This window comes from Saccopteryx bilineata, chromosome 3 (genome assembly GCF_036850765.1).
Source record: "Saccopteryx bilineata isolate mSacBil1 chromosome 3, mSacBil1_pri_phased_curated, whole genome shotgun sequence".
NCBI classification, from domain to species: domain Eukaryota; kingdom Metazoa; phylum Chordata; class Mammalia; order Chiroptera; family Emballonuridae; genus Saccopteryx; species Saccopteryx bilineata.
Window position 1 is genome coordinate 17,895,919 of NC_089492.1, and position 27,724 is coordinate 17,923,642.

The following is a 27,724-nucleotide window of genomic DNA, read 5'->3' on the forward strand; positions in this document are numbered from 1 at the left end:
TGTCCTTTCAAAACTTTGGGCTGACTGGAGTTGGCATCAGACAAAAGACCCCATTTAAAAAAAATACAGTGCGACCAAGAATTAAGAGTCGGTGACAGCCACTTCGGAAGTGTCAGCAGTCCCCGAATGTGGTTAGCTCCACTGTAAATGAAGAAGCCGCAGTGAATGGCTGGCTGTCTGTCACCCCTGACAACATCCTATTTTTCAAGCCCCTGAGCATGCAGGGAATGCACGGAAGGGTTACCATTGCTCATCGCAGATCTCTGGGACGTGTGGGCTCGCTGACGGCTCCACAGGCCCCTCGGATCATTCAGATTATATTTGGGAAACAGGACGTGTACCCACCTGCCATCTTGAGCCACTTGCTGTGGAGAAGCTCCTATTGTGAGGTGGCTTCGTAAGGGGGCACATTGCGAGATCTGCCAGGTGTCCTTTAGCCGATCAATTAAGAGAAGAGCCAAGGCAGGTGTGACATATTAGAGGACCCTAAGATGGATCGCTCCGGGAAAATCTCATATTGTCAAGAGTAATTCAAGTCGCTGGGAATCCAGAGTTTGCCGAGTGACGTCCCCGGAACTCTGACCGGCTTTGACTGCTTTACTCGGCTACACAAAACTGCTGAGACGACTGTTGCGGGGTGGTTAATAAAGCACATGAATCTTAACCGTGGGAAAGAAAGAAGATGAATTGATGCACGCACATATTGGAAATGTAATGAAACCACGCCGAAGCGACCAGGATTTGCTAATACATTACAGAAAAACAGTGCCCTGCTCAGTGTTCCGCATTGGTCTCGTTCCCTTGGTCTCATTTCGAAAATGACCCGAAAGACGTGTTTGGTTCTATATATTTGTTTTATTTTTCTGGCACAACAGAGCAGAAAAGTAATAATGACATAGTGAATACGTGCCCCTGGTATCATTTATTATTTATTTCCCTCATGTTAATGGAGCTTTAAAAAAAAAATAGATTGATTTAGCTTTTCCCTCAAAGCTGCTAGGGAATGCTGTTAGTCGTCATATATTAAGTTCTGGTAATTTTCAAAGTAATTTGAGCCCCAGAGCAAAGAAACACTAAATGGACTCTCATCTTTGAAGCTATTTTTTTTTTAACTAAATAGCTCTGTTCTGCTATAATTACATACTAGTCATTATGAAATTAAAAATCATTTTAGGTAAACGGGTGCTTTTTTAAGAAGCATTTGTTTCTTGCTAATTATTATGTGCTAACTGTAGTTTATGATGGTCTTCAAGAACTCTGAAAGCACTGCCCTCCTCGCCGGTGGTTGCAAGCTTCAATTCCAGAAGAAAAATAAAAACTTGTGATGGAAAAGAGGACCCAACGCAGACAGGTTCTGCATTTTCATGACTTTGGAATGCTCGGGCTCTCTGAAGGTTATTACACGCAGCTGTGCAGGGTGGTGGCGAGAAACCGCTTTACTCTCCAGTGGACTGAGTGTCATTCCAGCACAACCAGAAGCTAACTGTGGCCTTTGCTGGGTCAGTTAGTGTCTCTGAGCCTCAGTGTGTGCATTTGCAAAACGGGAACAGTAATACCTTCCAGTGTTGATTGGGGGATAAAAGACAATGTTATAAAATTTTAGCACAGAAGCTGGCATCGTAGTTAATAGCTGTTATTACTGTTGCATATCATCGTTTCCATCATTACTTTTGTGATAGGACAAGTCACTACTGCTCAGAGGCCCACGCTGGGTCATGAGCGCAGGCAGGCCATGATGTCTCATGACACTGCTGTTGTCAATGGCAAGTTCATGCCTACCTAGAACACAGGATTTGAGTGAAACAACGCAGGAAATCAAGCAGAACTTTTCTTTGTTGTTTTCCTATCCTATGGGCTAAGGTCAGGTTCAGCATGGGTAGAACGTATGACCATACAGACCATATATTTATTAGGGGCTTTCCCATGAACCAGCATGTTCTTGAAAGCCCACCCATTCATGATTTTATGACAGTCCGAACATTGCCGGTATCTCCCTAGGACAAGAAGGACAACAACAACAACAAAAGATAAACAAAGATAACAGAACACCGGGCACTAAACAGTAAGAACCCCCCCACACAGATGTGCCTCATCAGTGACCCCTTCCCCCTACACCTCTCTGTCTTTATTCTTTATTACAAACGAATATCATGAGTCAAACAGTTCAGTAAAACCTGGGCACCAGCTGTTTCTTTCAGGATGCTGAGATGATGAAAGTCAAGTTCGGGTTTCCTTCTAACTCCTAGACTATCCCAACGCTTGTCATCGGTGAACTATTGTTCTTCACTGTCTCTAGCTCTTTGCTCTGTCTTCTCATTCTTTACTTTGTCGTTGGTTTAGAGAACATTCTTTAGATTCTTGATTCCAGGCACTAAGTTTGCTGGTCGTTTCTAATATTCCAGACATGGGGTGCTACACATGTGCTATCTTAATCAATCCTTAAGACAATTCAATCCACAGTTGAGAAAAGAAACCATAGTATCCTAGAGGTAGTCAGTGCTGGAGCAAGGGCTTGAGTGAGCTCTCTCAGGTACCTGAGACTAGACTACCTTCCTTACTATGTTCAACGAGGTGGGTAAAGATGGGCAACTTCAGCTGGAATACCCACCGGAGAAACCAAATTTTGATTCTAAATGTAGACACTATGATGGGTACTTGGATGATAGATCTTGGAACTGACTCCTCCACACCTCCCTTGACCGTTCTCCACAGATCTGCCCAATTCTTCTGGTGCGTCGGTGGTAATCAAGAGCTGTGATTCAGCTGAGCCTCATGCATCCGTCCCTCCTCCGTGGATCCAGCCCGTTCATACGCACAGCTGCCTGATCCCACCAGCCTGGCCTCCCCGTCAGAAAGAGCGGAGACCCTGCCAGCTATGACACATGGCCTCAGGGGTAGCATGGAAGAACATGTTCTCATCTTTATAGGGAAGGGCGTGGTGGTGTTAGCCTTTATTCTGTTCCCTAAAGATCCCGAAAAGCAAAAGGAAGTTGATGGGCTCCAGAAGGGAGGGAGAGGGATTGATGAGAAACAGGAAAGAAACCACATTCAGAAATGAACTGGCCCTGAAGGACAAGGAAATGCAGAGCAACTTAGAGAAACCCAACACAGCTCTCTAACATAGGCTTTCCCCCCCAGCCACCAAGCTCAGTGTCATAGTGACACTGCTCACATGCCCCGTCTTTCTCCAAGTGTCCAATAAGGCTTTTCTCAGGGTCACCTACCAATTATTGTCCGCCACCCCCCATGCCAGGTGCTGGACTAGGTCCCATTCCATCTCTGCAATAACTGTGAAACTGGTAAATTACCCTTCCCAGCATATAGACAAGGGAGCCAAAGCTGAACAAATTAAAGACATTGCCTACTGTCACATAGACACAGGCTGATCCGGTATTAAAACTAAGCCTGGTTGTCCCCAAAGCCTGTGTCCATTTCCACTGTGCCACATTCTCGGTGGCAGGACTGGTTTTCAAGTGTGCCATTTAAATTTGTAGGTTTCTTTTGGAGGGATGATGGTGGAATGAGGGAAAGGTTTTTAGGGCAGTCTGCTGATGCCACAGTGACCTGAGAAAATACAATGAGCTTCTTATTTTTTAATGGCAACATTCATTCTATTTTATTAAGTACAACACACGTTCACGCTGCTAGATGGATTACTGGGCTTTTTCTGTTGACCTACTCCTAAAAAAAGAAGCCCCTGTATGCTTCCCAGTTTGCATGATCACCGTATCATAGGGATCATCAGCTATCTGATGGAAAGTTGAGTTAGGACTCATGAGCGTCCACCGAGCAATTTGGGCAAAGTGAGTTTACAAGACGCTCAGGTTTGGGAGATCCAGTCCAAAAGTACTTTCCTGCGACTCATACTCCAGGCTCTCTCTTGTGACCTTCCTGAACAAACATAGCTAAGAGCAGAGGAAGTAAGTCAGGAACGAGACGGCGCCTGCCTGAATGACTATAACAGGGTATGGCCCCCAGAACATGGACTTCTGCCCCCATGGGGGAGTTAGGAGGAACCTGGGCAAGGTCATTCATCTGCTGGAGGTCATGTCATTTCCAGCAACAGATAAATTTTTATGCAGGACCTCTCCAAGTTTCTCCAAAACCTATTTTCTAGATGACAATGATGCTGAATGTATGTGTCACCTCTGGCAAATTCAGGAAAACTTAGTGAGTTTTACACCATCATTTCTGGTCATGAGGCTTCATTTTTTTGTCTAGATAGATAAGGTAAGAGGGACCATTTCACACCCCTTGTGGACAATGACCAGGCAATCAGAATAACTCACTTGTCAATCTAATTGTGCAGATGTTCAAAACAGAATGTGCTTCTGCTTGTCCAATTCCGTGTGAAAATTCATAGAATCATATTGCTTGAAGGGAAGGTATGAGGTCATCCTAGCCAGTTCTGCCTCAAGCCAGGTGCACACCCAAACTATAAAAGACAAAGAGATTGGCTTATTCTTTCATCTGTTTTCAAGAAGTTCAAGACACCTAGAGCTTCTTTCATTTTCTCATAAAGGGGAGCAAAAAGCAACCATCAGTGTTGCCCATAATATATCCAAAGGAAGGTATTTGGAAAGGCTTCATTTAACGAGCTTGGTGGATAGAAGATTTGGCAGTATTTTAAAATCACCTTTATTTTACCTGTTTGGTGTTTTGTTTTTTACATAAAAGGTATGACTCAGAGTCATCTTTGCTCTTTGAAAATAAGTTCCCACACCTTCCAGAATGAGATAGATTTTGCTTTTGGTTGCCAGAAACCACTGTGTCTCCATGGTTAGAACCTAGGCAGGGGAACGTACCGCAATGGGAAGTTTCTGAATGAAACTGCCCGATAATGAGAACAGAACCCTACTCTCCAACCCTTATTCCATACTCGTATTCACATTCCATATTCATCTCTTCTATCTATCCATCTGCTCTTTGGAGTCTGTTCATTCTGTTTCCTCCATCTCTCCCAGTTCTGTTCATACAAACATGACCCGGTGGCAACCCTTCCTCTTTAGGGAAGTCTCCTCACTGGAGTTGAAATTTCGTGTGCAAAACTCCCTTCCCTAGAGTTTAGTGCTTGGTCATTTTTACTCTTGTCTCACAAATTAGTTCAGGTTGGGGTCAATGGGCCTCCTCTCCTGTGCTGGTTCGGACTGGCTGGCTGATTGGAGGAAGACCACGAGGCCACTCACAGAGTCTATGAGAAGGGTGCTGTGAGGGATCGGCGGCTTCCTTCCTGGGGTTTGCAGCAAAAAAATTGAACATTGTGGCTACATGTTCACCATTTTAAAACTATCCCACAAGTACCTGGAGAATAAGATTCTCTTACTTTGGATTTTATATCCCTTGGGTGTCGAATGCTTCTGACCTCATAGCAAGAGCTTTTGATGGATGTCTCAAAAGGTGCCGTTAACATGTCAGGAAGAAGATCTAAAAGTGTCTGGAAAGCGGTATCTTGTTGTTACCCTGAGACAACATTGTCTCTAAAAGCGAAACGGCGGGGCAGGGGTGCCATGTGCTTTTCTCCGCGAGCCCCGGCCAGACGGCAAGGTACAGTGAAGTCCCGTGTGCAGCCGCCCTCAGACCGTCGACTCGCGGGGTGTCTAGGCTCAGGCAATTCTTACTGTTTGTGGATTTAACCCATGAGAGTAGAGCAGTTGTTCAGCTCCTTCTCAAATACCTAATTTAGCCTTAAATGATATGCTTAAAGGAAAAAGGAAAAGATATATCTTTCTATCTATCTATCTATCATCTATCTATCTATCTATCTATCTATCCTATCTAACTACAGATAGTATCTGGTAGATATCTATCTTATACTATCTGTAGATAGATAAGATAGATAGATAGATAGATAGATAGATAGATAGATAGATATACATATACATATATACATGTGGCTGATATAAAAAGAAAATATTGCAGGGAACTACAGCTACTGAAAACAGTCTGCATGCTAAAAATAACCATATTTGCTTTGAAAACCTGTCCCTCTTCCCCTGAACTTCCAGTTTGGGTGGTGTGTTGCCCGAGTACCCAAATGCTAATTCCTGTTCAGTTGTAGCAAATGCTGATAACGTTTGAAATTTGTTATTTCGAACATTATTCTTTATTTCATGAAGAATAAAAAAACATCTCCCCTATAGTTATAGCACTTAATGCTGGGATTAATTGGAATTTCAACTTCAACAATTTCTGCAGGCTTAAAGCAAAATATTGTAAGGTTCAAAAAGCAGGAGAAATAAATTGCAGGGGACTGACAGGTTGGGTTTACACGGAAGTGTCCTGTTCTTTGGATCAGACGTTCTGGGGACCACGGAAGGAAAGGGCAGCTTGCTGCCGGGGCACAGCTGTCCACCCGCTCGGCAGACACCTGCACACCGGCCCACTGAGGAGACAGCGGAGGAGGGAGGAGCCTCTCCTGCCTTGGACCTCCTGTCCTGAGGCCAATGGGAAGAACAAGGAGAAGGTCTGAGTTCAAGTTCCTCCCAGATGTTTGACCTTGAGATGTGATGTAGCTACCCCCAAGACCTTGATGTCTTCTCTGAAAAATAAAAATGGAAATAATCATTTTTACTTGTGCTATACAGCCATGATGATCAGAAAGAAGTGAAACGACCCAAAAGTGGAACCAAGGCAAATTAGGCTGTTGCCATCTAATGTCACTCAGCTCCAATCGCTTACTCCCTTCTCCAAATAACTTGCCTTAAATCTGACATCATTGATGTTTTTCTTCAGTGGCACCAACCTCACTTCTGCTGGAAACTCCCGTGAAGGGACACAGCTGCTGTGTGTGACAGTGGCTTTCTGTGCCTAGGTGGTGGGAGAGGAAACACAGCACTGACCCGGAACAACACGAGTTTGATCTGCGTGGGTCCACATATATGTGGATGTTTTTCAATAAATATTGTAAATCTATTTTTTTAATGATTTTCTTGTCTTTAGGACCATGGCCTTTAATGTAGAAATATGGATGATGAGCAAATTTTAGGGAGGATAGAGGGGAAATTAGTTTAGAAATTTGGGAGTTTTTAAACCACCCGTCGGATGTACTCAGTAGAGAGCCTGTGTTCACGGCGACTGTGACTGACACTCCCCACACTCAGCAGGCTCAGGGCCTCATTCAGAACCCCTTCCACACACACACGCGCGCGCGCGCGCACACACACGCGCACGCGCACACCCCCATCAGGTTTTTAAGCGACTTCCAGATGTATGACATCATTTCTGGAGATGACTGGCACGTAGATTATATATCCTCTTTTCTTTATGATTTAGGATTGTCACTTTATGCCAAATGCCAGCAATTTAGTCCTAAAAATGCCTGGAATCTATTAGAAGACTTGCACTCATTCACCGGCGTCATCGCGTACCTGTCACAGAGAAGGCTCTGTACCAGGAATTGGCAGTACCATGGTGAACCTGAAAGAGGGAGTCCCTGCCTCAGAGCTCTGGCCTTCATGGGTCCCCAGCCACTGCATCCAGGAACACCCTCAAAGGAACGGGCCCTCCTCTCTAGGCGCGTATGAGGCCACATTTTAAAAGAGCACTGGATTCTGAGTTCTTTCTCTCTTCCTGACTCACCCTGCGCTCTTTTTCTGTTTCTCCGACTGTTGACTAGAGGCCGGAATGAGTTCTCTTAGGACCCTTTCAATTCTAGAATAACCTGATTCCTTGACCTTAGGAAAAATCTGTGCCTCGGTTTCCATATTTGTTCAAGAGAAATCATGGTATTTTCCCTAGGAACACCACTAACTGTTTCGGAAATTTTATTTGGATAGCATGTGAATGTGCTTTAACAATATGAGGTATCCATGGCAACCTAAGGTACTGCTAAGACCATGATGAGGATTTAACCATCAATACAAGACAAAGAAGGGCATCCTGGCAGTTTCTGCCCGGGGACCCGGAGTTTACACCTCTGCCACTGAAACTGAGAGAGCGGGGATCCCTGTGCCGGTACAGGTGTCCAACAGTCTGTAGTTATTAAGAGCTGTTGTTTCTAGAGAACTTGCACTGCCCCCAGTGCTTGGGGCATAGTACATATACCGTCCTATAGTTGAGGTACGTCTCAGTTGCCTAATGAAAAAATAACCTCCTGTCATTATTTATGTATGCTCCCTAGAAGCTGGGCTCAAACTGGTTTCTTCTCATTTCTGAAGGATGCCCACCTCTTTTCTTTCCCTTTTGCTGGTGCTTGGGACTTGCTTTTGGAAGCAGACCTACAATTTTTTATCTCTCCCAAGCTTATGAGTTCAATGTCATAGCGCCCTCCAGGTCACTATATACTATCAGCAGTGTCCAAGCCAACTTTGTCTCATTTCTACTGAGGGCTCTAACTCACCCGGGAGGCACTGATGCTGGTCATTTTGTCCTTGATTCTCTCTCAGACTCGAGTTTACCCCTGCCCCGTAGCACAGAGTGGGCCATGCGGCTTCCTGGGCCCGAACGCCACGTGCTCCTCTCTGAGTTGCCTGGCTGCAGGATGGCACTGGGGGGGATGTTTTGCTTTAGTTGTCACGGTACAATAACTGGACCAAGAAGTATATTTTGACTAAGAATGAGGCATTATCCTATCATTTACACAGGGATTTGCTTTTGGAATTCTTTGTTCAGCAAAAGAAAATGTTATGTCTATTGATTTTGTGGTTTCTGTGGGTACTTGCAACAGAACAAAGCCTACAAGCATTCACTGTGCTCCCCCCACCACCTCCCCACTAAAATGACAAGATGGCCCAGTCCCACATGCAAGGAGAAAGGTGCAAAGGTTAACTCTGAGTCTCAATAGCATCCTTTAGGAGGGAATTATTTGCAGACGAGAAATTTGCCAAGGCTGGTCACCTGTGTCTGTGTGTTTGAATATGTTGTTGGCTGTGCTCAAGTTGTCCGCTTAAACATCCACCTCTTTGGTGAAAGTCGGTCCATGGGCCAAGTGGTTCATCTCCCCTTAGCTACCCCCAGAATAAACAAATATCAGACTTACAGAGAGCAGGATTTGTATGTCATGGGAATCAGGAAATGCATCAAGTGCCCGTGTCCAGATTACAATGTTAACATCAACTTCCTATGTATTTCTCTTTCCTGTAGAAAGTGCTGACAGGACACCCCATAGTGTGAAAACCAAGAAACAGTGGGAGAGTAACTGTTCCAGTTCTGTACCTGATAGCTACAGTCTGCTGCAATTCAAAGCGTAATCCAAATGTGGGTCAGAAATGGGTAATTAAAATCAAGTATAAAAAGACAGTGTTTCTTTAAAAAAAAGACACTATTTATATCACTTCTCAGGCAACCATATCCTGTTAATGTCAATCACAAACATCAACAGGAAGATGTCCATGTATGAATATTACCTAGTATTAAAATACACGAGGACACACCCCAGTTGGATCTAGATATTCATTCCCGTTAAAAGCACAAGAGGATGTTAGGATATTTTTCTTCTTGCGTGTAGGCAATCTATAATAAAAAGACTATTGGACTGATTGGGGGAAGGTCTTTAGAAAAATAAATAAAAGTAACCCCAGCTGATTGTAATTTATATTTTGGGAAAAACAGTTGTTACGCGTTTTGTTCCAAGGAGGGAAAGGAGTGTCAGGCGTGAGCACTTTTGAACTTTTTGATCACTTGGAATTGATCTTCATTTTTGCATCAGAGGCTAAAGCAGCCCCAGACCCAGATGTGTTGGTTTTTGTTCAAATTCAACTCTTCGGGGAAAATTACACAGAATTGCGTAATTTTTTCCCCAAAATTCCAAGATGATGTAAACACACCCATTTCGTTTTCATAACAGAGCTAGAGACACCCACTGGGAGAGCATGCTTTTTTCCTCTGCGGTGGATTGGTGGGGCAAACTGCACAAAGAGGGATTTAGACAGCCTCGAATAGGCCGGAGCATGACAACGTCTTGTGAGCCACTTTGCAAATACACATGGCTGCATGTAATGGAAACAATGCACCTTCACTGCCCTCCCCTTCCCTTCCTTTAGACTGCCATGTTAGTCCCTTTGATCATGTGTGAAGCCTCAAAATAGAAAACATGCCTGACTTGGTTTTGCATGTGTGATCACTGACCTCTAAATGATAGTGATCCGAATGCTAACCCTTTCCCATATGGCTTCAGAGTGAACCGTCTCTGTGTATGTAGCTTTCGACCTGGTTTTGAGCAAAAATGAGTGTGTCTGTCCCACCGATGAGGCAGCCAATGACCAACGGAAGTGGACCCATGTGCCGTCTTCACGGTTTGTTCTCTAAGCCGCCCAGAGGCTGAAGCCCTCCGGGACCCACTTTAGACAGTCAAGTTCAGCTAGGGAAAGAGGGTCACAGGGACAGACACAGGGAGAGAGCCTGGTCCTCGACCCTTGCCTGTGGTAAGTGCCACAGTGATAAAGCACAGAGAGACCCTAAGGTTAGCTTATCTATGTCATTCTTGGGTCATCGTTAGACTTGGCAAGGTGGCCTTGAACAACAATTTATGCTTAGCCTGCAGGGCTACATGGGCTCTTGCATAAACAGATCCATTCTTTTATGACATTTAGTATGTGAACTGACATCAGAGATTTTATTTTTTGAAAGGTTTAATTACTTCCGGAAGTTTATAAGGTATTACATATGAAATATTTGGTCAAAAGTAAAAATGGCAATTAAAAATAAAAAATGTTTGACACTGGGACCCAAACAAAGGTTTGCTTTGAAAGCATTTGTTTATGTTTTCCCACAATCTGGACTCTTTCTGGAGTCGATAAACACCATGTTTGCCAACAGAGGGAGAGCTAGCAATTAGCAGAGTTCTAACCAGCCCTGGGTAAATGGCTGCATTGTTTGCTATGAAAATTACCAGCAAAAGACTGACCAGGATTGTTCCTACCGGTGCTGAAGAGAGTCCATCAGCACTCTCTCTATTTAAGGAAAGGCCTCAGGATTCAGGATAAAGAACATAGACTTCAGAATTGGACAGGCAAGGGTTTGAATCACAATTCAGTAATTTAAAAACCTCAAAATGCGGTCTCAGACACCTCATCTATAAAATGAGGGTAATAATAAGTAGCCTAAGGAATTGTTTACAAGGATTAAATGAAGTGAGTATCTGAAAATAATATACATAGTGGGAGGAAAGCATTTTATTAGGGTTAATTGCTTTTTTGTGTTCTTGATCCCTAAAGAATAATCTGAGGGAGGAATTCTGCAAATTCTGCAGGAGACACACAAATCAACTATATTATTACTTTTCCCCCTTTGTTCCAGGCTTGCATAAACCTGTCAGAACTGCATAAGGAAATGATTGCATCAGAACCAAAGCATGGTCTTCCACTTTTAGCAAGATGAATAACCAGATGCGTAGAGAAGACCCACCCAGTTTGCACTTAAACATGCTAGATGATAAATATGCAATAGACAGACAGAGGACTATAAAGGAGGACAAAGTCAAGAAGCATGCAGAAAGCTCTACTTCCTAGGGGCAAGCAAATAGAGAGCAGGCATTTCGTGGCCTAGGTCTTAGGGCTACGTCTCTCTTAGAGAGACGGACAGGAGGTAAAGCTTGGACTGTGTGCAGGGCGGGAGGGTGAATCAGCTGTCCTTCACAAAAATCCAAAAAGCCAGGAGCCCAAAGGTTGACATTATTAGTAGGTGAATTGTGGGGGGGGGGGGGGCTACACAACAGAAGACTTGCTGTTCCTGGTTTCAAGCGATGGAGGGTACATGTATCTGCAATTTCTAAGCTTTTAGAGAAAAAAGCACACACACAGAAAAATCTCAGAACAAAATTATCAGGAAGTCAAGAAATAAAAGTATAATGGAAGAAATACAGAAAAAGTGGAAGAGATACCACAAAATAAAATTGTAGAAGTGAATCTAGATATCTCAGTAATCAATATCAATGCAATTGATATTGCTTCGTTGTAGCACCTTAGTTGTACATTGATTGCTTTCTCATATGTGCATTGACTGGGGGGCTACAACAGAGCAAGTGACCCTTTGCTCAAGACAGCGACCTTTGGGCTCAAGCCAGTGACCACGGTGTAATGTCTATGATTCCATGCTCACCTGTGCTCAAGCTGGTAAGCTCTGGCTCAAGCTGGATGAGCCTGCGCTCAAGCTGGAGACCTTGGGATTTTTTTTTTTTTTCTGAAGTTGAAAACGGGGAGGCAGTCAGACAGACTCCTGCATGCGCCTGACCGGGATCCACCTGGCATGCCCACCAGTGGGCGATGCTCTGTCCTATTAAAAGGCAAATATTGTCAAACTAGATTAAAATACACATACACACACACACACCATCAGACAAAATCCAACTATTAAAAGGCAACTATTGTCAAACTAGATTAAAATACACATACACACACACACACCATCAGACAAAATCCAACTATATGTTGTTTATAAGAGATTCAGAATGATTGAAAGTAAAGATTAGAAAAAGGTATTCTAGGCAAACATGAACCTAAAGAAAGCCTTCATTAATATAATAATAACATCAAACAAAAAATAGAATTAAAGACAAAAAATAATATGCCAGAGATAAAAGGTTATGCTGAATTTTCTTAAGCAATAACATTCTTCTGGAAATTGTAATAATGTTGAATTTATATGTAATGAACAGTATAGCTTCAAATAGTAAACAAAAATTAACATTACAATAAGAAATATACAGCTTCACATCAGAGTAGAATATTTTTAGTTATGGTTTTCAGTATAAACAGAAAACTAGAACAACACAATAAATAAGCTTGACCTCAAGGATCTATGTAGAATACTGTCCTAACAGTTGGAGAGTAGAGCCTGACCAGGCAATGGGGCAGTGGGTAGAGTGTCAGACTGGGATACGGAGGCCCCACATTCAAAATCCCAAGGTAGGCCCCGGCCGGTTGGCTCAGTGGTAGAGCGTCGGCCTGGTGTGCAGGAGTCCCGGGTTCGATTCCTGGCCAGGGCACACAGGAGAAGCGCCCATCTGCTTCTCCACCCCTCCCCCTCTCCTTCCTCTCTGTCTCTCTCTTCCTTTCCCACAGCCGAGGCTCCATTGGAGCAAAGTTGGCCCGGGCGCTGAGGATGGCTCCATGGCCTCTGCCTCAGGCACTAGAATGGCTCTGACCGCGACAGAGCAACGCCCCAGATGGGCAGAGCATCGCCCACTGGTGGGCATGCCAGGTGGATCCCGGTCGGGTGTATGCGGGAGTCTGTCTGACTGCCTCCTCGTTTCCAACTTCAGAAAAATACACACATAAAAAAAATCCCAAGGTCTCCAGCTTGAGCACAGGCTCATCCGGCTTGAGCCAGAGCTTACCAGCTTGAGCACAGGTGAGCATGGGATCATAGACATTACACCATGGTCACTGGCTTGAGCCCAAAGGTCGCTGTCTTGAGCAAAGGGTCACTTGCTCTGTTGTAGCCCCTCAGTCAATGCACATATGAGAAAGCAATTAATGTACAACTAAGGTGCTGCAACAAAGAATTGATGCTTCTCATCTCTCTCCCTTCCTGTCTGTCCCTCTCTCTGTCTCTGTCATAAAAAAAAAAATTGGGGAATAGAAATTCCTTTAAAGGATACACAGAAAATTTATAAAAATTAATCATATTCTAGGGCATAGCACAAGTCTCAACAAATGTTAAAAGAATGCATTTTATCATACAGAATATAAATAAACCAGTTATAAAAAGATAAATGCGCCTGACCTGTGGTGGTGCAGTGGAGAAAGCATCGACGTGGAATGCTGAGGCACCGGTTTGAAACCCTGGGCTTGCTTGGTCAAGGCACATGTGGGAGTTGATGCTTCCTGCTCCTCCCCTCCTTCTCTCTCTCCCTTCTCTAAAATGAATAAATAAAAATTTTAAAAAAAGATAAATACATACATATGGAAATTTTTAAAACCCACTTTCAAATAACCTATGTGTCACAGAATAAGTAATAATGTAAATGATGGAAATTAAATGACAATATAAGTACTACTTAACAAAATATGTGAGATGAAGCCAAAGTAGTACTTAAAGAGAACTTTATAACCTCAAAAGCTTGTTTTAGCAGAAAAAGTAGTGAGCTAATCCATAATTGAAAATTTTGAGAAAAGTGCAGCTGAGTAAACCTAGAGATAGTGGGAAAAAATTAAGATAGAAAAAATTACCAGCAAAATAGAAAACCAAAATAGAATGATGTTCACCTTTGGAAAGAATAATGAATTAACAAGATTGATAATAAAAAATGAAATTTCACAAATAAGTATGCACCATCAAAGGGCATAGAGGTCTATAATTGCAAATGCACAAGAAGTTCATCAGAGACTAGGCAAAATTATAAATTACTTTATGCAAATAAGTTTGAAGTAATGGGTAAAATGGGCATTCTAAAAATACATATATATATTGTCAAAACTAATTTTAGAAAAACGTACAAAATACAAATGGTTCTATAATGATGAAAAAAGTAAAATCAGTAATTAACTGTATTTGTACTAGAGAACACTAGACCAGAAGGTCATGCATGCAAGTTATGCCAAATATTCAGTTCCAAAACACATGGACTCTTCCAGGCAATAAAAAAGAGGGAATATTCCCAAACTTTTTCTGCAAGGCCAATATTAACCTTGGATCCAACACTTGCACACAATCTAAAGATATAAAACTACACACCTTTCAAATAATGTTCTAGAACATTAACAAGCAAAAAGAATATTTGCAAACCAAATTAAAGCAATGGATTTTGAAGCAACATACCATAAATTTGAGCTTTTCCCTAGAAGCAAGGTTAGTTTATTATTAGAAGCTTATTTAATGTAATTCCTTATATCAACTGATTAGAAAACTGTATGTCATCTTAATCTATGTCAAAAAATCATTCAGTAAAATTCTACAATCATTCGTGATAAAAATTCCTAGCGAACTAGGAATGGAAGGGACTTTTCTTAACCTGAGAAAGTATATCAACAAAACACTTACAGTAAACATCATATGCAATGGTGAAATGTTTTTTATTAAAAGCCCCTTGAAAATCAGGACCAGTATGCGGATGCCAGCTCACCACTTCTGCTCACCGCAGTTTTGGGAGTTCTAGATAGCACAGACAAGAGAACAACTTGTAAACCAGGAGATATGGACCAGAATGTCACAGCAGTCTTGATTTCAATAGCAGAAAACTGAAACTACCCAATTATCCTTCGACCTAGAGTGGATAAATCAATCGTGGCATCTTCATGGGATGACCTCTTATACAACAGGCAGACAAATGGAGCTTATTTATGGGTGCCTATGAGCATGAATAATCTTGAGCAAAAAACTAATCACAGAAAGACAAAGAGCATCAGTCCATTTATATGAAGTTTACCTGAAGTTCATAAGAGGAAAAGGTTAATATATACTGTAAAATCCACATATATACATAAACTTCAAAGAACGATGAGGAAATGGTTAACACAATGCAGAATCTCGGTACTATCTGAAGGGAGCTTGGAGAATGAGAGCAAGAACGGGCTTGGGCACAACTGTTAATATCTTAAGCTGTGAATAGATCTGCAGTTATTGTTAGTCAGACTCTACATTTTGTATTGTCTGTATGATATTTCATAGGGTATGAAACAGAACAAGAAATTGTTATGACTATGGATGGGATACCTATTCTTCTTTATATATTGACCTATTTCCTCATCAAAGGCATCCATTTTGGGCCCTGGCCAGTGGCTTAGATAGAGCATCGGCCTGGAGTATGGACATCTCAGTTCAATTGCTGGTCAGGGCACAGGGTTAGGAGAAGAGACCATCTGCTTCTCTCCCACTCCCTTTTCCTCTTTTCTCCCTCTTCCCCTCCTGCAGCTAGTGACTCAGTTGGTTTGAGCGTCTGCCCCAGGCACTGTGGATAGCTCAGTTGGTGTAAGCACCATCAGCCTGAGGTGCTAAAAATAGCTCAGTACTTGAGCACTGGCCTCAGACAGAGGATGCCTAGTGGATCCCAGCCAGGGTATATGCAGGAGTCTCTCATTAACTTCCCTCCTCTCACTTATAGAAAAAGAAGCCATCCATTTCAAAAACTGCAAATGTCATGTGCTAGACACCTCACAGAGTAATCCTTTAACTAAATTTTTTTGTGCTACTTGGTCTGTGGCCAGATTATTTTATTGTATTTTTCTTTCACATTCTTTTAAAACTACCCTTTCTCTCCTAACAACAGGTTCATGTCATGTTGCACTCAACTATTGACTCACTTGGTCATTTGCAAATTCCTTAACTTCCCTCAGGTATCTCCTCATCTGCAAGGCAGAAAATGTAATTCCTGCCCCATACTCAGGTTGTAAAAATTAAACAAAATTATATCAGCCTGAAATTTTAGGGAGTACTATGTGCATATTAACCTTTTTTTTTTTTTTTTTTTTTGTATTTTTCTGAAGCTGGAAACGGGGAGAGACAGACAGACTCCCGCATGTGCCCTACTGGGATCCACCCGGCACACCCACCAGGGGGCGACGCTCTGCCCACCAGGGGGCAATGCTCTGCCCCTCCGGGGCGTTGCCCTGTTGCGACCAGAGCCACTCTAGCGCCTGGGGCAGAGGCCAAGGAGCCATCCCCAGCGCCCGGGCCATCTTTGCTCCAATGGAGCCTCGACTGCAGGAGGGGAAGAGAGAGACAGAGGGGAAGGAGAGGGGGAGGGGTGGAGAAGCAGATGGGCGCTTCTCCTATGTGCCCTGGACGGGAATCGAACCCGGGACCTCTGCACACCAGGCTGACGCTCTACCACTGAGCCATCCGGCCAGGGCCAACCATTCTTTTTTTTTATTTTTTTTATATTAACCATTCTTGAAAATGAAATAGATCCCCGATTTATTTCCCTTTGATGATGGCTTCCTGGGAACAATTGTCCCTACTTCTGAGACTAGCCCCATGTCCACGATGCTCAATCCTATCTCCATAGGGTGCGTGCTTTGAGGCAGGTTCTCTATTTTCCCATCTGTGTATCTGCATGGCCGGTTATGATTCATTGTTGGGGGACGGGACTCCTGAGTGCTTACTGGATTTCTTGAAGGCCACTCGATGACGTCTGCTTCATAGTTGCCATCAGCTGTTATCTCCGAGCCCATCCTAGGGACATCCTAGAGCACTTCACTCTCCTGGTCTCCTTAACTCAGAGCTGGCCCTTCCTTTTCTCTCAGCCTGGTTAGTTGACTGTCTACGTTGGCTAGTAAGTTATCACAGATCCTTCCCCTTCAATAAAATTCAGTGAGGTAACATATAAAAGCTGGTATCCACAACTGACATTGGAGATCCTCCTCAAAAATCGTTGTTGTTCCACAGCCTGTCTCCTTCACACTCTTTCCTCACATTCAAGCAGTTCTCAGAATTCCAACAATGAATCATAGCTTTCCCGTCTCTTCTTAATCGGTGATGTCGTAGCTTACCCCTCTTCCATTTGCTTTAACCTTGAAACTCCTGTGACCTCCACTTACCCAATAAGTATATGCAACTGATGCAATTACCACTTGGCCTGCTCATAGTATAAATATTGTATTTTATCTCTTTATCCTTGTTTGTTCTCTGCTTTTGCTATGTGTTCTTGCTCTCCGTAATCCAGGATCTTCGTCACTCTTGTTGTCTTTTGGATTATAAGATCAAGTGTCTAGAGAATGGTCAAGGATGTGCAGAGGAGAGTTCTAGGAAAGATTATCTTGCAGCCTTGTCATTAATTTTCCTTCTAGTGGCCAGGCTCCAAAGACTACTAAAATTCAGCACACAATGTGTTCTGTGACTCCCTAACTACTCAAAAAAAACACCAAAAACAAATAAAAATGAGGAATGTTTCCATTAGGCGTGCTGTGTGTGCGATGCAAAAATTGTAATCCAAGTAAACATGTAGAAAGTGGAGATGAAAACTCCAGCAAGACCATGCTACCCTGGAGAACTCACAGTCTAAATGTGGTGAACACAGGGAAGGAGATAGGAGAAGAGAAAGTGGGTGGCAATGACATTGCTGGCGCTAATGTCCTTTCAGGAAATGGAAGTACATAGAGGATTCAGCAAGTTCCTGGCCATTGGTCAAGGAAAAATACACAAACAGATAGAAGGAGAGGGAGGTCACTATTTTATAACATTCTTCTTCTGATTTTAGGTGGTTACACAGCTAGCCTATGTCTGCCATCCCCAGGATTTGGGGTCATTTTGGCTAACATTGTTTGGCATGTCCATAAACTCAAAAGAGGTTAGTACTAAGAGGATATGAAAGAATAGTCATTCTGCAAAAGAAAAAAAGTACAAATACATATAGAGAGCAGAAAATTCAGAGGAATTTGTGAAACAGCTTGGTGATATTACCATTGTAAGAAGTAGTGATTATTGCAGAAAACTAGGTAGTACTTTCACCTCCCCCCACCATTAAAGGCAATCAATCACGTTCCCCAAAATTGTTTTGTGCCAGCCACACCGTGTTTGCTGACCCCAGCTGACCCATGGGATACCAGTGTGTGAGCCTTAACATCCCCCACCGCACAGATGAGGGATGGCTATAGTGATAGTGATTTACTGAAGATCACAGAAACAGGTAAAGACGAGTCTAGCATCCAGATCTGTCCACGCTGATGGACTCAGTCTGACACTGTGGAGGAAGTTCCGTGCAGGTGTTTTCTGCAAACAATTTCTGCTTGCTGGAATAAAACTAGGTTGAGAGGAGTATGGAAGTTTTATAAACACCCCCAAAGTATTGGGGTCAATAAAAGAAACCAAAAACTTGATTGAATAAAACATTTCACTTCCACCTCATTGCATCCTTGTCTGTATTGATCAGCTGTAATAGAACACGACAGAGTTATTGATTGACTGAAGCAACTCTCAAGGATCTGGGGCCTGAAGGCAGACATAGATTATCAAAAAGGCAGTGCCCTACAGAAGCCTAAAATTAGGGAAGTTAAGTGAAAAGGGTATTGGGACCGAAGATAGCCTGCGTTAATACCAACCCAGCAAATGATATATTTGAGGCAGAATATGCCTCATTTTTTTTTTAACTGTAAGTTACAGGAAAACATATATTGGTTGTTGTCTGATAAGTAGCTATTGATGAAGTGCCTACTTAATGTATTTGTCTGGCTTTTCTATAACAATGATTTCTAAAATATTCTCAAAAGCTGTAAAAGCAGACTGAATACATACTTCTCCATTTGTTCCCTGCCGGGGGAAAAAAACCCGCAAAGAGAAATGTTCAGGCATACATACATGAAGATGTGCAAACCAGAAGGGAAGAGGGGCGTATGCAAACTCTGGAAGCTGGAACCCAGAGGGACACATGGGAACTACATGAGCAGAACTGAGATATTAGTACCTGAGCTCAAATAATGAAGACCGTTGGGAAGTTTGGGGAGCAATCCTCCCCAGACCCCTCCCCCACTCCTGGTAGTCAGGAGATGGCCACACCCCCACACTGGCCAGGGACGGAAGCTGCATCCCTGAAGGGGGCAAACCAGTACTGTACCTGGGAATCAGATTGGGTGCGAGGTTCCCGAAGAGGCTTCTCCAGGAAGAAGAAATCGATGGAATGCCTGAAGTATGGAACATCTCCAGAGTGTATTTATCCACCTGGTGAAGGGTTTGGGGCTGAGTTAGTGATGAGTATTGAGAGAACCAAACACACTTCAAAATAAGATAATTGTTGCCTCCTGGGAAATAATAGTGGTGCAGGAAGGGGGTTGTGATGGGGGTTGTTGATGCGGTGCTGAATTTCGGATAGCATTTAAGTGATGTAGTCATGTCAACACTGGATATTGATTCCATAAAAAGTACTGTGTTGGGGTGAAGGGGATAGAAAGGAGGAGCTCATGTAAGACAAATGGGGGGAGGAAGGAAAGTTAAGTCCTCTGTGTTCATAGCGGGTGATCAGTTCTTTTTAAAGTTTGAAATTTCTTTAAAAAATAGCAATATAAGAATATGATTTAGAGATATAACAATAAATACCAAAATAATCAGTTAGGGAAAGAGAGAGTTAGGGAGAGAGAGGAGGGATATTATAGGATTTTAATAGCAAATCTTATAAAGCAATTCAGTTCTTTAAAATTAGGTCTAGATGACTTTGATTAAAATATATACATAATTTGTTGGCAGTTGTGGGAGCTCTTAGGAATAATTTTCTTTCACATGAACTGAAGAAGACTATACCTTATAGTTATTTCGATATTTGTTTACATATGCTATAAAAATCAGAACATTATAAAAGTGATATGAAATTATGTATTTTTATTTTATAGTTTTATATGAATTGAGGTATTCAAAAATATGACCTTTAAAAAATCTAATCTTGTTTGGAAAGGTGTATACACTATAAGGTTAAACCTATTTTTTTTTTTTAATTTTTATTATTTCTCAACGTTTTTGTCAAATGTCGGATGAAGGGTTACCTTTTTCTTAAAGGATTGGTGGTCCCAATGTCAGATTCCTCGGCACATAATGATAGGTGGTCTGTGAGCTTTCATCTTATTGGATTTAATGTCTGCTCTAGTACATTAAAGATATTGTTCAGGAAAAAATCTTTACAACCTGCAGTATATGCATATATTTTTCCAAGCCAGTTAGTAAAAATAAGATGGAAATAATATCTCATCAAACCTCTCATAATATCTCTCCAATTGGTGAGAACATTTATCTCAACGGCCAGAGGTGGGGAGGGACAGAAATGGCTTCTCTCATCTTTGCGTCTTGCTTAGCAAAGCCGCTCGGTCCACACGCTGTTGCCGTGCCTTCATCTCGAGCAGGTGAGATGATGTACCCTAGCTCGGGCATAACAGGGAGCAGATGGCCTCGGCCTGCTCACAACATCTCGTTTCCACTGCTTTTATTTATGTCCCGCTCTGGGTTGTATTTCCTTAGGACATTTTTTGATCTTACGGATAGTAAAACTTATTTTCTGAGAATCATTGCAATGTAAGACTTAAAACTTCTCTGAAGTTTATGGAGTCTACTTGCCTACCTTATTCAGAATAAATAGGATATGTATGTATATACATATGTGTGTGCACATGTGTGTGTCATACATATACATAGACAGACATATACCTTTTACTTAAAAGGGCTGGGGAGGGGAGGGGATAGTCACTGCTCACCCTAGCGTCTTTGTATGTCTCCAGGTCTTACATGTGGAGCTCTGTGGTTCTTAACCTTATCTCAGCCATGGGGATTTTAATCTCATTAAAGCTGTGCCCCCGCTCTTCAGAAAAATTCTCATGAACGAGTTCTGCGTATACTTTAGGAAAATCACAGAGTCCCTGATGCCCATTCCTAGATGACTTAAGTGTCTATGAACTTGTTATGAGTCTGATCCATATCACTTGCTATGCAAATTGATTCTCTCTGTATGTGTTGAATCAAATGACTGAACGGACCCAAAGAGAGAGAATCTGGTTCCAGCTGACTTACTAGGTGAAAACAAGGACACACAATCAATGCCCTGTTTTATTTTATGTCTTGAGTGTTCCTCTCGGAATATGAAGAATCGGTTTTGAATTGCTTCTTCTCTTTGCTCTTTGGACTCTGTCTGCCCTTTTCTCCTTTGCCATCCATCCTAACACAGTATTTAAAGAATGCTTTCTCCACCATTTTGACTCTCACCTTTCTAGCCTTGACTTATAAAAAGTGCCGTCATGGTACATCTTGCCAGTCTGAAATAAATAAATAAATAATGCTTCATTAGGCCCAATTTGTTCTACATATTCAAGGCCGCCATATGGCTCCAATGGCTGTCTAGCGAAAATGCATTTAATATCTCATAAAACCTACATAAAGATGTCGAATGCCCGTAATTAAAGACGAATCCTCTTTGAGATATCGCTTTACCAATTAGCCACCTGGAGCTATCTGGCCGAGTCCTTATCAATTAGCCGATCATGGGCGTCTTGAAGATGTACAAGTCCTAAGGAGAGTTGGGGCTACTTAGCAAGCTCTGCAGTGACGAGCATGCCAGGGTACCCAGGTTCGGGAGGCTCTCGTGAAACGCCACATTGCAGAACATCTCCACTCCCTCGGGGAATTGCCTTTGGATATAACTGAGCAAGGCCACCTGAGCCCTGCCCTTTGCAAGGATAATAAAACTTCCAGTGGCCATGTGAGGAGTGATATCATAGAGGTCACAGGAAGGAACTTGAGGAATTAACCTCGCTCTGTGGGTGGTCCTTTCTATTCTACAAAGGACACTGAGTCTCATTGAAGTCCTCCCCTTGTGATGCCATCGGTTTCACAGAACTTCATCATCGTTTCCATCTCCTTTGATTCTCCAGATGTGTAGGGACAGCTGTGGGGGCTGTATAGTTTGGTGTGCCTCTGAATCACTCTGGGAACACATGTGGGACAATGCAGATGCCCGTGTCACATCCCAAAGATTGCAGGTCTCACTCCCGTCTATTCACTTCATTTCCTGTCCACTGGCCTTCTGCCTTCACCCATCTCACTCTCAAGCAGGCACATGGCAGCAATCTTATTTTCCCTCCCGTGGTCATCCTAACCAGCGTCAGAAAACCAGCCCTGCGTAGACCGAAGACTTTGGGTTGGGATGGGTCACCAGGGCTTACAGAATGTTTCCTATTAAAACAATTTTGTCTTCCCCTTTGGGCTTTGAAAACCAGAAGACTACTCCAAGACATTATTCTTGTCATTAAATTGAAACATGAAGACGCACTGTAGGGCGGAGAGTTTTGTAAAAGCTGGCCGGAAGTCCAGGATTTCACCATATCCTTTAGTGGAACGTGGGAGGATCAGGAGGTGGGGGAGGATGTGTCAGGGTTGATAATACCAAGACACCTCACAGAGTAGTCAAGGCGCCCGCAGAACAAATGCTCTGGGTGTGGCCACCCAGGATCCATTTGCCTTATGGATAGAGACACATATTTTTAAAAAAATATCATTTTGATTTTTGTCGTATTTTTTAAGAAACAGAGTCAGAAAGTTTGGACTTAAACTGAAACTTATGTTAAGAAACAGCAGAAGGTAGCACAATTTTCCTAGCCGTGGAATGTGGCTTCAGCGTTCACAAAGTGAAGGAAGTCTCAAATTACATGATTAAAACCATCTTCCCGAGGCTTCAGAGAGGAGTGGTTGGTGTGTTTGCACTTTGCACAAGCCTCTTTGGGGCCGTCGGTGGCACCCACTGTCAGCACCCGGACTGAGCGTGCTGACTGCATCTCCATCTGCACCGCCCCGTGGACAGCGCCGGCCTCCCCGCCTCCCCAGTGCCGCCTCGGCGCAGGACAGTAGGTCAGCCTCTCTGAGGTAGTCACACAGAAATCTCCTCCGCTGTATTTTCACGCGTGCGCCTCTTGCTCCTTGCAGGGTTCTTTCTCCTGCAGTTCCTCTGCATTCACTGTGGAAGCCTAAATCTCCTGGGAGCTGGCAGCAATGCCTTTACTGGTGGTGGGGAGTTTCATTTAGGTCAATACTATGGATAAAGAAGCCAGCCCTTAAATATGGGGATTGACTCACTAAGAGATTCTTCTCTGGGATACATGCCTCTGTGCCTTCAGAACAGAATTCTGTGACCTAACTTCAGTTAAATGTGTCTCTGGCCCTGGCCAGTTGGCTCAGTGGATAGAGCGTCAGCCCGACATGCAGATGTTCCATGTTTAATCCCAGGTCAGGGCACACATGAGAAGTGACCATCTGCTTCTCTTCTCCTCCCTCTCCCCCTTCTCTCTCTCTTTCCCTCCCACAGCCAGTGGCTCGATTGGTTCTAGCGTCAGCCTCAAGCACTAAGGATAGCTCAGTTGATCTGAGCATCAGCCCTAGACAGGGTTGCCAGGTAGATCCCAGTTGGCGCACATGCAGGAGTCTGTCTCTCTATCTCCACTCCTCTCACTTAAAAAAACAAAACAAAACAGTGTGTCTGAAAAGTTTCACATTTTCCAATAGTCAATATTTAAAATGATACCTTATCCCTAAAAGCCACTGATTTTCCTGTCCTACTTTGTTCTGTTCCCACATTTGACAATGAAAAGTCTCATCTGTCCACACCTAAGAATAAAAATGACCATTTATTGCCCTGGCCGGTTGGCTCAGCGGTAGAGCGTCAGCCTGGTGTGCGGGGGCACCCGGGTTCGATTCCCGGCCAGGGCACATAGGAGAAGCGCCCATTTGCTTCTCCACCCACCCCCCTCCTTCCCCTCTGTCTCTCTCTTCCCCTCCCGCAGCCAAGGCTCCATTGGAGCAAAGATGGCCCGGGCGCTGGGGATGGCTCCTTGGCCTCTGCCCCAGGCGCTAGAGTGGCTCTGGTCGCGCAGAGCGACGCCCCGGAGGGGCAGAGCATCGCCCCCTGGTGGGCATGCCGGGTGGATCCCAGTCGGGCGCATGCGGGAGTCTGTCTGTCTCTCTCCATTTCCAGCTTCAGAAAAATACAAAAAATATATAAATATGACCGTTTATTGAATACCCCCCCCAAGAAGGGGGGAGCGCTTACTTAACACTCTGTAGCCGTTCTTCCCAGCAGCGCCATAGGAAGTAGGTACATTTTACCAAAACAGAGACACTAAGAAAAAGTACTTTATCAAGACTGCTTTGAAATACCAAGAAAACCAGTGGAGTGGGAATTTGTACGGAAACCAGAGTAGCCGGCGTGGATGGTTATTGAGAGTGGATTCGTAGTAGTATTCTCATGACTCTTGTATATGTGTTCGAAAACGTCTATAAAGTAAATGTCCATAAATTATTAAAAATAAGTTAAAAACTTGTCAGGAGAAATAGCATCTCATCTTCGGTTAGGATTATTCGAGTGCCTCCCCCGATACAAAACAGACTCCTAATAGCTGACCTTGAAATCCTGGATACTTTGTTTCCAGCCATAAGCTACCCATGGCCTTAAAGTCCTCTGATTTCCTTGAGCTCTTTGTCCTGAGTATTGTGCAGAAGCCTGTGCTGCAGCCCAGGAAGACACAAGGGAAGCCGTCTGAAACGCCATACAATACCCCTTGTGCTCTCTTCAGTTGGGATAACGTGCACTTCCCAGTGATGTCTCTCCAGCGTCAACTGTTTCTTGTCCCTGCTGTCTTTGCTGCCGCCTCCTTCTCTTGTTAACGGAAGAATTGTCTCCGTTTAGGCTTCAGGTCGGCGTCAGCTTTATGCCTTCCATCTGCTCTGCCTTGTAGTTTCTTAGTAATATATCAGAGTCTGGGTAACATTTAAAGACACTGTCAAGTCTGCGCGAGCCTTGAGCTTTCCGTCTCTCAGTGGGGAAGGTTCTTAGACTATTAACAGAAATATAAAAATGGTGTTTTGTGAGCTGGTAGAAATCACTTTGCCTTTGAAAATTTGTGAAATTGTTTTCTGTCTTTTTTAAAATTCTGCTTTGTTTTTCCTTTTTTCTTGGCATCATCCCAGACATACTTTCAGAACTAAGGAACTTGGTCCGCCCGGCCAGACTTGAAGGACAAACCCTTCAGCCCCGAAAGAACCAGTATATATCATATATAGTAAATTGAAATTTCAGAAGTCGCTCTGTATTCACATGCCCCGGGCAAGCAGCTCTTGATCAGAGAAGGGCAGTTTCCAGCCTGTGGCTTCTGAGTCCACATCCTCAAGTTCAAACCCCATCTCTGCAGGAGCTGCCCCAGGCTCGGCTCTGTGCTCCATAGAATGGCAGGATATTATCTACCTGGGAGTATTGTCATGAAGGGGTCCTTTGAAAAGTGTCCAGGGTGTGACCTGTCACCTACTATGAAACCTTTATAGCTGGTCAAAAGTTACAATTACAATGAACTCTTTAAATCACTGTGCATAGGAAAGTGCTAACCATGGACTGTGATAGCTACAAAAATAATAATAATGTGTTTTCTCGGTTGCCAAATTAAGTTGGAACCAATTTTTACATTAACAGCAGACATTTGCTAACTTAGAAAACACATCTACCTTGGAGGCTCCAAAAAAAAAGGTCTTCGAGACTGATGCTCATTTCATGTGTCTTAACCGCTTTGGCTAAAAACTTGTGCTGAAATGTGAGACTCGGTGAATTTTGTTTTTTTCCCTTTCTCGTCTACCCAGCTGTCAGTACATGCATCCTCAGAGGTAGAGGTTCTCTGACCAGGGCTCGGTTTAGACAGAAGTTTCATGCTTTGATTTTGTTTTGTGTTTGAGGTTAGTAATGAAGAATTCAGAAGGGTTGTTGATGCTTTAGGGAAGGTAGAGACATCACCTCATTTCTGTTTTCTGTAAAGTTAAAAATGACAAAGAACAGCAATGTTAATAGTAAGTGGTCATGTCTAGTCAAGTTCAAAAAATTTCACTCCTTCTAAGGAAACAGGAGCCATTGATGAGAGTAGCTTTTTGACGCGAAGAATCCTGACAGTAAAAAAAATTGTGGGCAACATCTGTATTCATTCATTTACACTTGTACCAAACATTTAGTGAGCACCTTCTTTGAGCCAGATGTGTTCTTAGACTCTGGGATACCGAAATAAGTAAGACTATTGTAAAAGGAGACGAATAGCTCGATTAAATTCTGTGATTTAAGGGGAGTTTTTAAAGGACGGACTGCGTTTAGATTAAGTCACGAGCGATGATGCAGTAACCTGGCATCATGACAGTGGGGGACCATTACCATTCGTTGGCCCAAATAAACAAGGGGAAGACATCAGTCCAGGAACCCAGAGAGAAGCTGGTATGAGTAGGCCATCTGTGGGAGAGGTAGCCATGACCTCACGCAGTAACCCACAGCCAGAAGGGGAGCCAAAGAGGACAGAGGCCAACGTCACTCCCTCTCCCGCCTCCTGATTCTCCCGCCAGGAGCCAGAGGGAAAGGGGCCCCATTGGTGTGGTTCACAGAGGTCAGCCCCCCAGGGTACGGAGCAGAATGGGGAAGGAGCAGGGAAGGGCAAAGGGAGAAGTCCAGCACAACTCTGGCCTCCCCCAGGAGACTCAGTCTAGGCGTAGAAGACTGACGCACACGCAGGTAAATGTTAACACCCATAGTAATTAGTATTACAGTGATCCTTGGAAAATGTGAGAGCCCAGATGACAAAGCTGCCAGCTCTGCTATTAGGGAACATCTTTTCCGGAGCTCAGAGGATGAGTGTGAGTTTGCCGGAGGAAAGCAGAATGCTACAGGGGGCAGAGGAGAGGACAAGTGTGTAAGTCACTCACATGCACGAAGCGCGGTTGGGCGCCCTCAGCATGACTGCCGTGTAGGGCATGCGGCACGCAGGAAAAGGATCTGGGACTTTAGGGTGCTTTGCTTACACTCTTGGAGAGTATCATCCAGACCACCGCCTGTCTGATAAACGAGTGTGATACTTTTGACCCGCAAGCTTTGTGAGATGTCCGTTTGGGTCACTACTAGAATAGCGCTTGGCCCATGTTCGTGCTCAGTTGCTCTTTGGAGAATAAATGAACCCATGAACAAAAGAACGGCTGTTATGTGAACCTAAGTCCCACGACTTCGTAAATTTGTTGAAATTCAATGTGATAAGTATTAGTGGGTAGCACTATTTTGACTCCTTTTTGGTCTAGAAAGAGGCGGCTCTGAAGAGCGGGGGCATGGGGGGACGCGCACAAGCTGAGGAGTCGGGACAGCTGTTCCTCACTGGAAACATCATTTAGCCCTCTGTTTCTCAGCTCTCCTGTCTCTAAAGTGGAAATTATGCTTGCCCCTTATGCTACCTTGTAAGACCGCTGTGTTGACCCCAGGTGCCTTGACACATATAAAGAACTTGAGAGACAAGATTCAATGACGGCTCCTTCTGGACCAGTACCAGCTGAGATGGGCCACATAAGTGAGGTTTTCAAATAATTAAACCATATTCCATTA

General features: G+C 43.5%; 1 protein-coding gene across 4 annotated transcripts in view; it reads left to right on the top strand.

The window, feature by feature from the left end:
* Nucleotides 1-27,724, top strand: part of SAMD12 (sterile alpha motif domain containing 12) — a 392,266-nt gene that overhangs the window by 303,226 nt on the left and 61,316 nt on the right. Inside the window, exon 5 of one of the 4 annotated variants that reach the window (XM_066265771.1) lies at nucleotides 2,713-3,646. The exons of 2 other annotated variants lie outside the window; for them this stretch is intronic. In XM_066265771.1, coding sequence (XP_066121868.1) covers nucleotides 2,713-2,879 — 167 coding nt within the window. In that variant the 3' untranslated portion in view covers nucleotides 2,880-3,646. Of the gene's footprint in view, nucleotides 1-2,712; nucleotides 3,651-27,724 lie in introns of those variants that run through there. One more of the 4 variants, XM_066265773.1, reaches the window with a different exon arrangement.